Raw genomic sequence first — 15,791 nt, forward strand, 5'->3', positions numbered from 1 at the left:
TGTAAGCATAATTGGTTTGACATAAGGGCTTGGGGGAAAGTTATTAATGCTCTAATATGATCACTTTAATAAGATTTTAATTCAAAATTAATACATCTAATGGATTAGCTTTAAATGTTAAGAAGGGAATCTGCAAATTGATATAGACCAATTTTATGATGTAGAAAATGTAGTTAAGACTAAATACATAAATAATGAAAAATAAAGAACTAAATAATTACAGTAAAGAGGATTAAAAGACAACAAATAATTATTTATTCTTTTTAAAAATAGATCATTTTTATTATTTCTGCATATATCATTAACTAAATATAAAATAAAATTAAAAGATAAACTGTTGAAAAGTTGTGACTGATTTACCAAGAAACTCTACTGAATGACAAGTTTGTCAAAGAGTGCTTAGATATGAAAGATTTATGGTCCAAAAATACTTACCTGGATGATTTTGTATTGTAAAATAAATGCATAGCTGGAATTCCATCACATACCTTATGCATCAAAACTTGTTTCTGGAAGTTGGAAATGGAAACAATTGCTGGATCACAGATGATGCACTTGATTATATGAAAACATTCATTACTTGACATTGAATCTGAACTATAAATTTTGTAAAAATTTAAGATTCCGAACACTCCAATTTGAGAGTCTTAACAAATATCAATGCTTTATTATCCAAAACTCCTTTAGATACATAACCAACGTCAATACTACTAACTTCTAGCAAGTTGCCCTTGCCAAATCCATTTGATTCTAGGACGTGGAAACTCCATTTGCAATTCCACATTCTCTTTCCGAAAGAAATATCTGTACAGAAAGAAAACATAAATGCAATATGCCATCAGAAATGTGATGGCAGAAGCTATGTGTTTAAACGACACTTACCCAAATGAGCCTGCATTTCGACACACTGGCAATGAACACATCCAGTGCCCACAAAGTCAAGGGTTTCCTTTGAATGATGATGCCGTGAGCATTGCAAACAATCCTGTTTTAGGAACTCCTCTCAACAAATTGAATGAAACATTAAGAAGGCTTAGCATCGTTAGATTCGGTAGAGAATCTGGTATCGAGAAGTCGTTGTAGGAAAGGTCCAATGCTTGACAATTGGGCCATCAAACATGCTATGAAAGAGGTCGAGGTATTCTAGTGCAACACAACATCCAATAGCTTTGAAAAGGCACCATATATTTGATTTCAACATAGATCTTGTCCTTGGACCATTATCATTTTCCCAATTTCAGCTGGAAGGCCTCTCTGCAGTGAATTCCAAAACAAATTGATGTAAGATTGTACAAAAAAATTTGCCTGAAACTTTTGGTGGTATATTTCTCTTGAGATTATTACGAAATAGGTCTAATTTCACACATTTGCCAAGAGAGACATGCATTCTTCCATCAAATTACTGGAAAGTAAGGTTCTCTGGTTCAGCGATGAACAGTTTACATCATATTTCAGCAAGTTGACTGGAATGTGGAAGTGCTCTGACACGTTCCTACGTTGGTAAGATTTGTTGCCCATCTTGTGCTGCTTACCATTTGGTACAGATCAGACTGGCATTTACAATCTATTGTACTTCCAACAAACATGCTTTCAATACATTCCAACAACTCCACAACTTCTGCCATACTCGGTCGGTCTTTAGGTGAATCTTTTGAGCACACCAAGGCTACTCGAATCAGTTGAACAAGACAACTATATGTAGAATCTGCAACAGCTCCATTGCACAGCAGCAAGCTATCATCAACCACCTCTGAAATCCTATCAGGGAAAGCCATACTGACCCACATGTTCAAGCTGAGTCCACCAACAAACATCTGGTGGGTTGGTCTCTTTCTTGTTAACATCTCCAATAACAGAATTCCATAGCTGTAAACATCTCCTTTTGGTGAAATCCTTGCACCAACTCCGTACTCTGCATCAGACCTGCGTTAGTTTTCAACAAATAAAACAGTAATAGTGAAATGTGTAATTTTATTTCTGGATTTGATTGTGTAAGTTTTTTAGCATCAACGTTTTGGATCACACTCCCTAATCCATCATTAGAATGAGAGAATGCAAGATTAAAAATTATGCCCTCTTGCATAGGAATACGTTTTTTTTTTGGTGTATCATTTATTCTTGCGGAGTGTGCTTAAAAAAACTTACACAATTGAATCCAGAAATAAAATTACACATTTCAAATGAATTGTGAAAATCTAATAATGTTAAATAATAGTGAAAATGAAACAACATTGCAAGTCAAGAAAAGAAAAGCATTTACCAGGGGCAATGTAGCCTAGAGCACCTTTCAGGGTTGTTGAAGCTGAAAATGATATCATAGAATTTTCAGATAGTATATAGGCGTTTCCAAAATCAGCTATATGTCCTGTCATATAGAAGTCCAGAAGTACATTGTTGGGCTTCAAATCGCAGTGAACAACTTGAATGGAACAATCGTGATGTAGATAAGCCAAGCCGCGGGCAACGTCCATAGCTATCTGTAATCGTGTCTGTAAATTCATTTTACAGACACCCCCAATATTACACTTGCCAGCATCACAATGCAAATGCCTTTCCAAGCTTCCATTAGACATGAACTCATAAACCAAACCTTTGAAGTAAAGATTAGAGCACGAAGTTATGACTTTTATTACATTTCGGTGTCTGGTTTTACTGAGCACTTGGCATTCAATGTTGAAACTTTTATGAGCTGCCTCATCCTCCAAATTGAGAGCCTTAACAGCTACCAATGTTCCGTTATCCAACACTCCTTTGTATACAGATCCAACACCACCAACTCCTAGCAAGCTGCCTTTGCCAAATCCATTAGTTGCAGTACTGAGCTCCTTATATGAGATTCTAGGATGTGGAAACTCTATTGATGGTTGTTCCACATTTCCCTTCACAAAGAAATATTTGTACAAGAGGAAAATATAAAAGCAGTAGCCGACTAGAAAGGAGATTGCAGAACTTATGTATTTAAACAATATATGGAAAATCCAGGGGCCGCTAGTTGACCTTGCACTTGGACATGTTGGTAATGAAAATATCCATTGCCCACAGAGCCCAGGGTTCCCTCGGAATGATGACTCCGTGAGATTTGCAAACAGTCCTGTTTTAGGAACTTCTCCTTTCAACAAATTGAATGAAACATTCAGAGAGCTCAGCATTGTTAAATTCTCTAGAGAATCTGGTATCATACCAGACAAGTTGTTGTAAGAAAGATCCAACGCTTCGAGATATTTCAAGTTGGAAACTGAATCTTGAATTGGGCCTTCAAACATGTTATGAGAGAGGTCGAGATATTCTAGTGCAACACAGCTTCCAATAGCACTAGGAATGGCACCAGATAATTGATTTCTAGAAAGATTTATCCCTTGGACCATTACCATTTTACCAATTTCATCTGGCAGGCTTCCTTGTAGCGAATTCCCAGACAGATTGAAGTAAAATTGTAAATTTTTTAGACCTGCAATTTCCCTTGGTACATTTCCATTGAGATTATTATGGGACAGGTCAACTAGTTCTAATTTCCCACATTTTCCAAGAGAGACGGGTATTTTTCCGTCAAATAAGTTGTTGTCAAGATAAAGGCGTCTTAGCTGTTGAAGATTCCCAAAACTCTCAGGAATTTCTCCACTAAGCTGGTTAAATGAGAGAGAAAGTAGCCCCAGACTCGAATTAAATTGAGATGCGCCTATCTCACTGGGAATGTGCCCCTGCAATTCATTTTGACCCAGGTACAAACGCTCTAACTTTTTAAGCCTTCCTAGCGTAGATGGAATCAAGCCGGTGAGTCCATTAGCAGTGAAATTGATCAGTGTCAAGTTGGTTAGATTGCCAATTTCTTGAGGTATGCTCCCTCCAATACCGTTATGGTCTAAGGACAGTACAGAGAGATTGGTAGACAGCTTGCCAATGGAAGGGGACAAATGCCCAGCGAACAAGTTTCTACCCAAGTATAATGTTTGCAGGACGGAACAATTAGCAAGGGCTGTTAGGAAGGGTAAAGTCCTAGAGCTGGTGAGTAAATTATCAGACAATAAAAGGCGTTGAAGAGAGCTTAACTTACCTAGTTGGAGAGGCACTGTGCCAGTGAGACTGTTGAGACTTAGGTCAAGAAGCTCCAGTTTGGAACAATTACCTAGAGATTTTGGTATTTCCCCACTCAGAAGATTCCCCGCTAGACGCAATTCTTGGAGATTGCTGAGCTTGTGACCTATCTCTGGAATAACGCCATGGAAAGAGTTATTGGAGATATTTAGGGAATTCAAATAGGAAAGATTTCCCAAGAAGGGAGAAATATAACCCTCCAAACCCTTACTCTCAAGATCAATTTTAGACACCCTCGTCAAGTTATTACACGAAATGCCTGTCCAATTGCAGATATTAGTCTTGGCATCCCATAATGATAACACATGTTGTGGATCAGAAGTGATGGAATTCTTGAAGGCAAGGAGAGCTTGCTCATCGTTGAAGGAACCATTGCCACTGGTATGTGCAGGGGAGCAAAGTTGAAGATAAAAGAGAAACAAATGCATAGCAAAGAAAACAATTTCCATGGCTAATTGATATGACTGAATACAATGTTAAATGAATCGTACCTACAATCACAAAAATAATGCAGTTGTATTGATATTCAACTTGTAAGCAGGGCACATTGTGGACTCCAATCGAAGGACTGGTCTACACAATATTTGAAAACCTCATATTTAAATCTGCCCTGCAAACCCAAACCATAACGTTCATAACACGCCTTAGACAATTCAGACGCGTTTTCTTGGGAGGTTTTGACTTGATTGAGAGATGGACCGGCATGGTCTAAGGAATTGCGTCATGAGCAGGCCTAATGAATTGCCTCGTACGCAGGTCTTCGACAACATACAGAGAGAGAATATATATGTATATATAAGGTGTTAAATATATATTTTAGCGTGTAAATTTTATATTTTAAATAAGTAAAAGAGTTGTAAAAGTGTATTTAAATTAAGGTTGTATTTATAAGATAGGAAAATTAAAATAAATTGCAATGAGCTTAGATTAGATCTATTAGATTTGTATAATTTATGTTAATTCAATTTTAACTTTTGGATTTGGTTGTGTAGAGTTTTTTATTATCATCAATATTGTTTGTTAGGTCTACAATCTAATATCATGTGTTCCTCTTGCTCTTTAGCATCTTGATGATGGATCATGTAGTATGATTGAAACATTGATGATAAAAAAATTCTACACAATCAAATGTAGTTGAAATTGCATTAGCATGGATTGTGGAAATCTAATAGATTTGATGAGTTTATATTACTCAATGTATCTTAAGGTTAAAGAATTTCTCAAATCTAATTATTAAAAAAAAATGAATTAAATATAAAAATGATATTTAAAGATTAGAATTTAAATATAAAGATTACATTTAATGATAAAAATTAAAGTGAAAATATTAACTAGTTGAAGAAAAGATTAAATTATGATTTACCGATTTAATTTTTCAATAATTCATATGTACTATGTTTTTAGGTATAATATACTTAAAATTTATTTATTTGAATATCTTTTGAAATAGAAGTATCAGATGAGTCGACTTGGAGTGCAACGACAATGTTGTCATTGCAAAGTGTGCTAAGACAATGTTCTTGGTTTGACTCTCTCTACCTCATGGTGTACACTTTTGAAGGATACAATCTCATCCCTACATGATTCAGTTTGCATAAGTTATATGGTGACCCCATAGGATACACATCACACAACAAAAAGTGTAGAGATTAAGGTGTATGTAGGTAGTGGATGAAGACAACATTGTTGTTGATTTTAGGAGATATATAAAGGATACCTTGACAATCATAATGGGGATGAGGTCATCTTATGCAACCTCATTGATTCATAGGTCTAGTCAAAGCAGTTACTAAAAAAAAGTATTAGATGCTATAATAAGATATTTGTATTGAGTAGCAACCAGAATTTTAAATAAGCAATGCATAAAAACTTATATACTTATATGTGATTTTTTTTCTTTGATAAGCAGGAGGCCAATGCCATATATTAAATATAAAAAAGAGTACAACCCAACTCGTGAGACACTGAAAGGATGAAAATTGGGTGATGGTCCCTCAATTTAGCCCAAATTTTAAAAGTATATACCTTATTCCATATCCAATGGTTATAATTTTCCATCTTCTCCAAAGAGATCCACTATTATATCTTAAATTACCTAAAACATCACAAAAATAGTAACCAAAATAGAAAACGCCATATTTCTTTGTTAAGGGTTAGAAAACTTAAATAAAGATGCTATTAAAAACATAGAAACTAGAAACTATAGAACACCATCAACCAGAGATTAAGGAACATAGACTCATAAAGTCTTAAAGGAGCATTTAAACAAAAAAGCAAGACATCAAATCAAATAAATATCAACACTCCCAGAGCTGATTAATAACATCACAAAATACCTTTAAAAAAATACTTGATACATCTCAAAATCTAAAAAGTGATTTTTCTTTTAGTTTCGAGTTTATTTAAGAAAGTATTTTGATACATAGACATTGTGAGAAATTATTTAATTCTTCATATATATTTTATTATTTTATAAATAATCATATCTAAACAATCATCTCATACATTAATGTCTACATCTTTGTCTTTGTATAGTAGACTACAATGATTTGAGTAAAAATGCATCTAATTTACATTCCTTCTCTAAATCACCAAGTACGTGTAAGGAATCCAACTCATACTTTCAAAATTGAAAATAAAAATGAAATAAAACTTTATTAATCTATATATAAATCATTTCTACTTTCATCATATTCTTTGGTTTCATTCTTTTGAGTTGACATATTCAAAATTATTTATTTTCTTTAACCATTCCTCATGGTTTTCAAATAAAATAATCTCCCATCCCTTTTTTTTTTTGATGAAGTTGTCTATCTTGACACAAAAAATTACAATGTACACATCCTAATGCCACACCTAGGAACTTAGAAGGACAAGGTTTACTACACATTTTAAAAATTTGCTTTTACTACTATTTCCTCCTAACTTATATAATGTCATGTCCCTACAGGTTCTAGATGTTAATGTAACATAATGAAACATACATTTCTAAATCTTTAATCTATAAACAATATAAGACATCATAACTTAAAACTTCTTACGCACAAGTACTGAACTCATTTTCATTTATGTAGATCTCTGTTTTCTTCCTACTAACTTCCACTTAAACTTTTATAAGAGTAAGGTAATGGAATCATTCAAAAATCTTCTTTAAACAATTCATCTTCATAAAACATATTCAGAAAACTAATCAAACTTTGCATTAAGAAACTTTCTTTACATTTCATATGTATGCATGTGTGTGTGTGTGTGTGTAGAGAGAGAGAGAGAGAGAGAGAGAGAGAGAGAGAGAGAGAGAGAGAGAGAGAGAGAGAGAGAGAGGGCTAAATACTTAACCACACAGATTACATCTCACAAATAAACATTTTCCTTATAATGTTCCTACATCTACCCTTCCTATTACATTGCTTGATATCAAATTATTCCATAGGCAAAGGTCCGCTAAGAAAGTCCACAAATAGTACCTCAAAAAAGATTAACCACCCAACCATGTGAAATCGTGAGGTTCCACTCCCCTGAGCTAGGCGATAGAACCAAGGACCACCTAAACACTAAGGAATTCTAAGGTAATCATTAAATAATTTCCCATAACACAAAGGAAAAACATTAAAAAACAATCATCACTTAATAAAACAAGGGGTTCTAATCTACCATTAGGTGAGTTTCATCACATATCCTTTCTTGTGGAGATCTTTCCTAGCGATATACATGGCCCTAGTACTCCAGCATGTCTGTATGGCTCATCATATTAATTATCTTGTATTAAGTTATTCTCTCCCATAACCTAGGTTTCTGTTTATGGTTATCACTTGATTAGAATCTCACCCATATGATTTCCTAGCGACCACTTTGCATCCTAGCACCTATGGTGACTCATGTGGTGCCTAACCCTAGTTTTCTTTATGTTATATTGCTGAATTCTTGTAGGCCAATTTTCATGCTTATGTGATTTAATTTAGTGGCACTTGGTTGCCTAATTTGGTTGATGAGTAGATATTTTCATGATTTGATCATATATTTGATGAGCTACTTCGTACTTGGATATTTCATATGTTATCATTTATCATGGTTATTTGTTTGATGATTATGTGTTATATGGATGATTTACATATAGTTTTTCTAGCTACTTACCCCATACTTGAATGTGTATGGTGTACAAGTATGTTTAATTTTATGATTGATGTATCTGATGTGGTTGAGGGAGGGAGTCGTAGTCACCTACTAGTCATAATCTACACGATACACCACTCCCCACCATTGCTTGTTTAGTTTAGATATATATGCATATGTACATGTTCAACTTTTATGCGGGTCGACTTCCCTGAATTTCTAAGATGAGTGTGCCCTATGATAATATCTCAATGGTAAAAGAGGCAAGATAGTTCTCAAGTCCAAATCCTAAACTTGAACCTATTTTGTCTCAAGATATAGGACAATTATCTATTTTCTCGACCCTTCCTAATTCCTCAACATGACATGAATTCAAGATCTTTGCATTTGAGTTTGATTTCTTACTTGGTCTTTTAGTTGAGCTTTCTTATTGGAGTATGTATTATAGAGTAGTATTAAAGTATAATTAAATCAACCAAGGAATTTATTAATGATTTAATTAAATAAGAAATTTAAGAGAGAAAATATTATATCATTATATTTAATAAATTAAATAAAAGAGTTAAATTAAAAATATTTTATTAAAAGTCTAATCTTGGAAATTAAAGCAATTAAAATTATTAAGTCTAAATTTGGTATAATTATATATATTTAATTTAAAAATACTAAATTTATAAGTTGCATATAAATAATGGGCTCTAAATTTTATTATTAGTTAAAATAATAAATATATCTTTTAAAAATGTATTGCTAATAAAAATAAAGTGGGAATAATATAATAAAACATTATTCTAATTAAAGGCATTAAGCATGCATAAATGAATTAATTAAATTAAAATAATAATTTTTTTTAAAAAATGAAAGGCCTTTGCATGTTAGGGAAATTGAAACCCTAAGGAGGGTTAGAGTCTTTATTAGGAGATTCAAGTTCATTTCTCGACACAGAGGTAGAGGAACAACTTTGGAATTGAAAGACGAGAATTTTTGACGGCTTTAGCAGACATGAATCTTGCAAGTATAAAGGAGTTACCAGATTGATAGCATTAGACTGATGTAGGGTTTGTAGAAATCATTGTAGGAAATCTTTCAAAGTCTCAATACTCTTCATGCCTACAAGAAGGAAATTTTACTGTGGAAAAAGCTATGATTATTACATCAATATTGTTTAATAAAATATATTTAAAATGGAAACCCTTGGTTGAAAAATAATTGTTCTTAGTTATTAAAACATCTATGAGAAAATGAGACCAAAGCCCATATTAGAAAAGCTAGAATCCAAAAATTAAATTTGTAGCTAGGGTTTGAAATACGAGAAAAGATTATTATTGGAAAAAAAATCATTTGGTTAAACTATTCCTTACATTAGACTATGTGATGAAATTAGTGTAAAATAAATAAATAAATATGACACAATAATAAAATATTGTGGTGATATTTATTTTATTTACTAATTTTTTAACTAGTATTTTATTGAGGAAAATTATATTAAAAAAATATAAAAATGACACTCCTTATTTAAGGGGTTTCAAAAAATAAATTATAATCTATATTTTTAATTTTATTTATTTTTAAATTCTTAGAAATATTTATATTTATATGTTTTAATATAAAATTTAGTTAATTAATTTTAATTATTATTTAATATAAATATGTTTAAATGTTAAATAGTATTGAATATATATATATAGCTTTGAGATCAAATGAATACCGAGTTCAATTAAAACTAGAAATTGGGAATTATTTTTAGACTATGGAAATGGATATCGAGCTGTGATCAAACTAAACTTGGAAAGACTATCAACTGGAAAACCCATGTGAAGGAAAACTTTAACTTTTATTCAAATAAAACTTTATGAAATTTTAGTAAAACCTATATGGCTGAAAAACTACGCTTATGTTTTAAATGTCTTTTATGGTGTTATGTTTAATCTATGGCCAAACTAGGAATATTTACCAGAGGTAGGGAGCTATGACTTTTGTTTTCTAGTGACTTATGCTAGGATTGATTTTATATGTGTATCTCTATTGAGACCCCGTTCTTCTACATAACCTCATGTGCTGTCATTTTTGTAACCTTTGAGGTTTTGATCTATGATCGATTGGTAATTTTCAGTTGTTCATATAGGAGTGATATTATTATTGTAATTTTATATGTACTTTTATGAGTTTAGAGTACAGGTTAACTATGCGTGGCTTGCAATGGAGGCCAGGGCCCTAAAGAGGCTACCGGGGTAACCCATTGTAAGTTTCTTTTAATAAGTGATAGCAATTTCATTAATGGGTTTGAAACAAATTAAAAAGAGTCAGTATGTTACCTCACCCATGCCTTGAGTGCTAATACAAGATAGGATGGGAGTAGAGAGGATGTTTGGTTGCGATCTTGCTTTGTTAGTATTTTTTATTTGTAAGAAAGGTTACTGATTCCACATAGAGTCACTAGGGTGCCAAAGTCCAGAGGCACCACTAGGGTAACCTTAGAGTTGACTCATGCGATGACACTTGCCCATATGCATTTTAGGATTCCTACATGTCTTTGTTTGCCTTTGGGATTATATGTTACATGTGTATTTGGTACCTTGGAGATAAAATACTATCAGGGTTTTTGGATTTTTATTCGTTTGGGATTTGAGATTATCTCCTCAGCACAGTGGGAGTGGGCCATTTAGGTTCCATGAGGTTGGGTGGTAGTGATTCTTATACCATTGAGATCCAATAGTTGGATGTACCTTGTGTAGTTGTTATCTTCTTCTTATCTTGTGATTATGTTCTATATGGTCATATTTTGGTATTTATACTTTGGTTATTTGAGATCCTATAAGATGTTATATCTTATCATGATGTATATTCTTTTAGCATTTCATACCCTACGACATGTGTAGAGGATGAGTATGCATTTTGGTTGTACCATGTAGCATCTTATGTACCTTGTATATTCTTTCATGTGATTTTGTACACATGGTTATTCTAAGACATGGACTTTGTTTATTTATCAAACTTAACTTAATAAAGCTTATGAATTTTATTCAATGTTATGGAGCCCCTGAGAGAGTAACTACTATTGTATTGCTTATGTATGCTTGTGATGTGTACTCAAGTTATTACTTCCACTTTTTTATCTCTTGATTGTTTTAATCTTTCAAAAAAAAGGTTTAGCATAGTAACATTATAGGTCAATTTCTCTTGGACACCCTAGCAAGGCATTACAAGCCACCCACCTAAGGTTCCTAGTCACCCTAATCATCATACCACCAACTTAAGGTATCTAACCTAAGCCATAGGGGAAAACTTGAACAATTTCAACATACTCATCAAACATGATAACCTTGGAGGACAATATAAAACACATGAGATCAAAATTTAAGGTTTAATATACATGCTAAGACTCATCATTCTCTAGTCTAGAACTTGACCTATTAAGGTAAAATTAGGAAGGGATATGAGATCAATTTGAACATAACTTTCATTTCCGTTATCTTCTTATTTTGTCCCTTAATTAAGTCAAGGTTATGTTAATATTTTAACTAAGTTCATTAAATCAAGTCCCTAAACGAACTAAATAATATTCTATTTGAATTTAAGTTTACTAGTAACAATTATATCATTTGAAATTTAAATTACAACATAACATAAAATATTAATTTATTATTATATACTAACTATAAAATATAATTATAGTATCAAAAAATTACTTCACTTTTTATGAACTGAAGAATATTATAAAAATGGCAAAATGTGCAAGACATGTGAAAAAAACATACCATGCATAAAAAGTATTCCATCCCTTTGTGAATGTTAAAACAATCCCAAGAAAACACCAGAGCATACCAAAACCCTAAGTCAACATGATCAACTAGAAGAGATTGGGTCTGTCACAAAAAAGAAGAAGAAGCTCAACTCCCTTGATCAAATACATGAACTAGTTCAAAGTTCTTGTGAAATTGCATAAAAAAAGAGGAGAATAAATCACCAAGAATGAAGAACAAAATCCAATCATAGGTCATGTGTCCAAAGATCCATAGAAAAATCCACATCCAAAATCCCATTAACAAAATTTGAAGGAAAAAATGAAGAAGGATGGGAGATTGTTATCAACAAGAAGGCAATAAAAAATTTGGCAACAAAACAACAAGAGCAAGCTAGGACTAAAATTCCCAAGAACCTTAGAACCACCATTTGGAATAACACAAAAAGATTAGTAGAGCAAGAAAACATTTTAGGAAAACCAAATATGTAAAGAGAAAGTTCCTCAATGACATGCGTGTGAATATACAATAAGGAAATACCATACAAGTAGGCCAGATCAAAATTTGTATAAACACCCAATCCTTAGTGGTACCCCAAGGTGATAATTTCAAGACCCAACCACAACCTCTCATAGGAGCTAATGTTGTCCCTATAGGAATTAGAGCTAGAATCAAAAGCCTACAAATCCACTTCCCCAAGAGTCAATTAATTTATCCCTCAAATCCTCAAAACCTGGTTTATATGCTCCACCACATGAAAGACTTAATTGCCCCCAAATCTCTAATTTTGCAAAAAATACTAAATATCTAAACCAAGAAAATAGTGACTCCAAATATTGGAGAGAATAAACTTTAGAATGGGAAAATTCTCTGATCACTAGGAACAACCAAAGTGAAATGCAATGGATGGAATACAAAACTTTGGAGTACTCACCTACTAGTATGGCCCAACTACTTTAAACTCATATCTTCTCAAGTGGCTATAGGAAGGTTGTGATCATCAATTAAGTATCTCCTTGTATACAAGTTGATTGATTTATATTTAATGTCAAAATACTTGTATTAGGAACAATCTTCTTTCAATCTCTTGTTGCTTGTATAAAGGACACTCTTTGAAATTCATTCCTTGGGAACCTAACTTCAATGAATTGAAAATGGAAAAATACAAAATGCAGTATGATTAATCTGTGAAACCCTACCACCTAAATTAAACTAAATACAAATCTTAAAAAGAATTGGGAGTATTCTAAGAGATTTAATTGGAATTAACAGATCATCCAATAACATCAAGTTTCTCCTAAACCTAGAAAATAAACAAGTCAAATCTGAAAAAAGGAAAACCATAACAATCAGATCACTATATAACCTCTCTTTCAATAAATATGAAGGGAAAATAAAGGAAATAATCAATGCAAGAATTGAAAATGCACTTCACCATATCAATAAAATTATGAATCTTAAAGAAAAGATGAAGAAATGTATAACAAATGAATCTATAAGCAAGGTGCTCTAGGTGAAATAAATGATCATAAGGGAAGTCAAGAAGAAACCAACACTGACTTTAAGTGGGTCAGATGGGAAGGAGGAGGAACAAGAGGAAGGAGAAATCATGGAGCAAGATATTGACTCCCATAATAAGGAAAAACCATTAGTAATAGGACACACATAAAATTAGAGCATCAACACACTCAAAAACAATAATACCCAAAAAAAATCCAAATCCTACGTCAATGTAAGAAATGCTCCAAGGAGTCATCAAAATTTGAAGATATTAACACTAGCATAAAAGAGCACAATAGACTCATGCATGAATTACTCTTAATCAAAAAAAACATCAGTGACCAATGGGCAATATGGGATCTGAAACACTTGGAACAATAGATCTCTAACATGAATGGTAAAAAAGAATAATATAGAAGAGAAAAATAAGTAAAGAAGATTAAAGGAAAGTACAAAAAAGGATACTCACCAAGGAAACATAAGGAGGAAAAAAAAAGAACACAAGAGACAGTTAAAGATCCATGAATCCATACAACTATGAACCAAATAGTGCCAACCAGTCAAGATCTTGAACAATCTCTCAACATACTTACTAAAGGAAAAATAAAGAGGAGGGAAAAAAAAATTGAGAGAAGGAAACCTCAGTGAAAAGAAAATAAATTAGGAATAAGGAAGCTCAACCAAGAACTAATACAACTAGAAACCCCACAAAATATAAGAGAGAAGAACGTAGGAGTATCAGAAGAATTGGAAACTCAGTAGAAAGCTAATATTATCCTACCGAAAACACAGAGCAATGGGGAAATGTCACCATCAGGAAAAAGTCAAAAAACAAGAATTAAACTTCATATAATTATGGAAAACTCCTGAAAATGGGAAATATCCATTTGAAGAAATTGAGAAAATCTAGAAAAGACAAACTAAAAGAGATACAATACCAATAGAAGTGGACTTATTAATGGATAGCCTAGAACTAGAAAAACAACTAATTAGTCAAAGGGGAAACACAATAGAGAATACCCAATATTGGGAAGAATTCAGGGTAAAAGACTTTCTAGATCAACAAAGTGGGGAGTTACTACCTAAAATAGAACTTGCCCATGATCCAGAGGATGAAGAAACATAAGAAACAGAGAAAGATATAGGGAAATGAATATTACAAGAATTAAGAGACAGTGAAGAAGCAATAGGACATAATGAATTGACACCAAGCATCTCAATAGAGAATGAATTAAGTGATAAACTAGGTATTGCAATGAACCAAGATGGATTAATTGCTCCTAAATGTGGCAAAAGGTTAAAAAGAAGAGAGGAAGGAAATCTTTGGTTGAATTAAGAGCTAACTTAGGAAGAGCAAAAACCCAAAGGAAATTAAGTGATATTTTGAATGTAGTGAAGGGGAAGTTCCTTCCCACATAAAAATGAAGATCACTACATGGAATGCTAGGGGTCTGAATGCCCCTAGCAAGAAGTGCGTAATAAAGTACAATTTGACCCTCTTTGACTTATAATTAACTCTCATTCAATAAATAAAACTAAATAAAGGAGATAAATAGGGCAAAAAACTAGGGACATGGAAATCAAATTTTATAGAATGAAATGGACCCTTGGGGGGAATTGGAGTAATTTGGAACCCCAAAAAAGTAGATTTCACAAAAAAGTCTTAAACAAGAATTGGATGGGAGGGAAGATAAAGATCTTCAAGAGTAACCTACAAATAAACCTCATAAATGTGTATGGACCAATCCCAACAGTAGAAAAGAAGGAGTTGTTGTGGCAAGAAATAAGCCCTCATATAAAACAAAGCTATACCAAAAACTTCTACATAGGGGGAGACTTCAATGCAATTCTTAATCTAGAAGAAAAACACGGGCACTCACAGTTCATCACAAGTCACGACAAACTTTAGAGAATGGTTCAACAAAAATGAGTTGATAGATATCCCACTAAATAATGGAAATTATACATGGAATAATAGAAGCAAAGAATTCTATCACATAGCAGAAAGACTCGACAGATTTATTTTAAGGGGGATCTTAGCTCCTTCAATTCAACAATGCACTCCTCAATCCTCCCATTTGTAGGGTCAGATCACTTTCTAGTCAAGAAAGAATCTGAAGAAGCTCACAAGCCTACTAGGAATCCATTTAAATGTGAAAAATATGGTTTCTAGAAGAAGATTTCATGACCAATATAAAAAAGTAGTGGTAGGAAAGCGACTTCAAAGGATAACAAATGTTTTTCTTTGTATCTCAGTTAAAACTGCTTAAAGAAAACATTCTAAAATGGAATACAAACCATTTGAACAACGTATTTGAAGAGAAATTAGAAAATGAAGAATAGTTA

General features: G+C 32.7%; 1 protein-coding gene across 1 annotated transcript; it reads right to left on the reverse strand.

Moving 5' to 3' along the window:
- Window positions 1–637: 637 nt before the first annotated feature.
- LOC149571469 (uncharacterized) lies at window positions 638–4,856 on the reverse strand. Its single transcript, XM_089812985.1, has 2 exons — window positions 2,261–4,856; window positions 638–1,912 (listed from the first exon to the last, which is right to left on the reverse strand). Exons 1-2 carry the CDS (start codon window positions 4,539–4,541, stop codon window positions 1,452–1,454), a joined length of 2,742 nt encoding a protein of 913 aa, XP_089669111.1. The 5' UTR covers window positions 4,542–4,856; the 3' UTR covers window positions 638–1,451.
- Window positions 4,857–15,791: the final 10,935 nt, after the last annotated feature.

The sequence above is a fragment of the Cupressus sempervirens genome, chromosome 2 (genome assembly GCF_028749045.1).
Source record: "Cupressus sempervirens isolate cs-2001-9-10 chromosome 2, ASM2874904v1, whole genome shotgun sequence".
In the NCBI taxonomy this organism is placed as follows: Eukaryota; Viridiplantae; Streptophyta; class Pinopsida; order Cupressales; family Cupressaceae; genus Cupressus; species Cupressus sempervirens.

Excerpts from the sequence above, each read along its gene's own strand:
- LOC149571469 (XM_089812985.1), bottom strand. The coding sequence starts at position 4,541 with ATGGAAATTGTTTTCTTTGCTATGCATTTGTTTCTCTTTTATCTTCAA. Across the intron at positions 1,913-2,260 it reads TCTAGGCTACATTGCCCCTG|AGTACGGAGTTGGTGCAAGG; the intron begins GTAAATGCTTTT and ends GGTCTGATGCAG.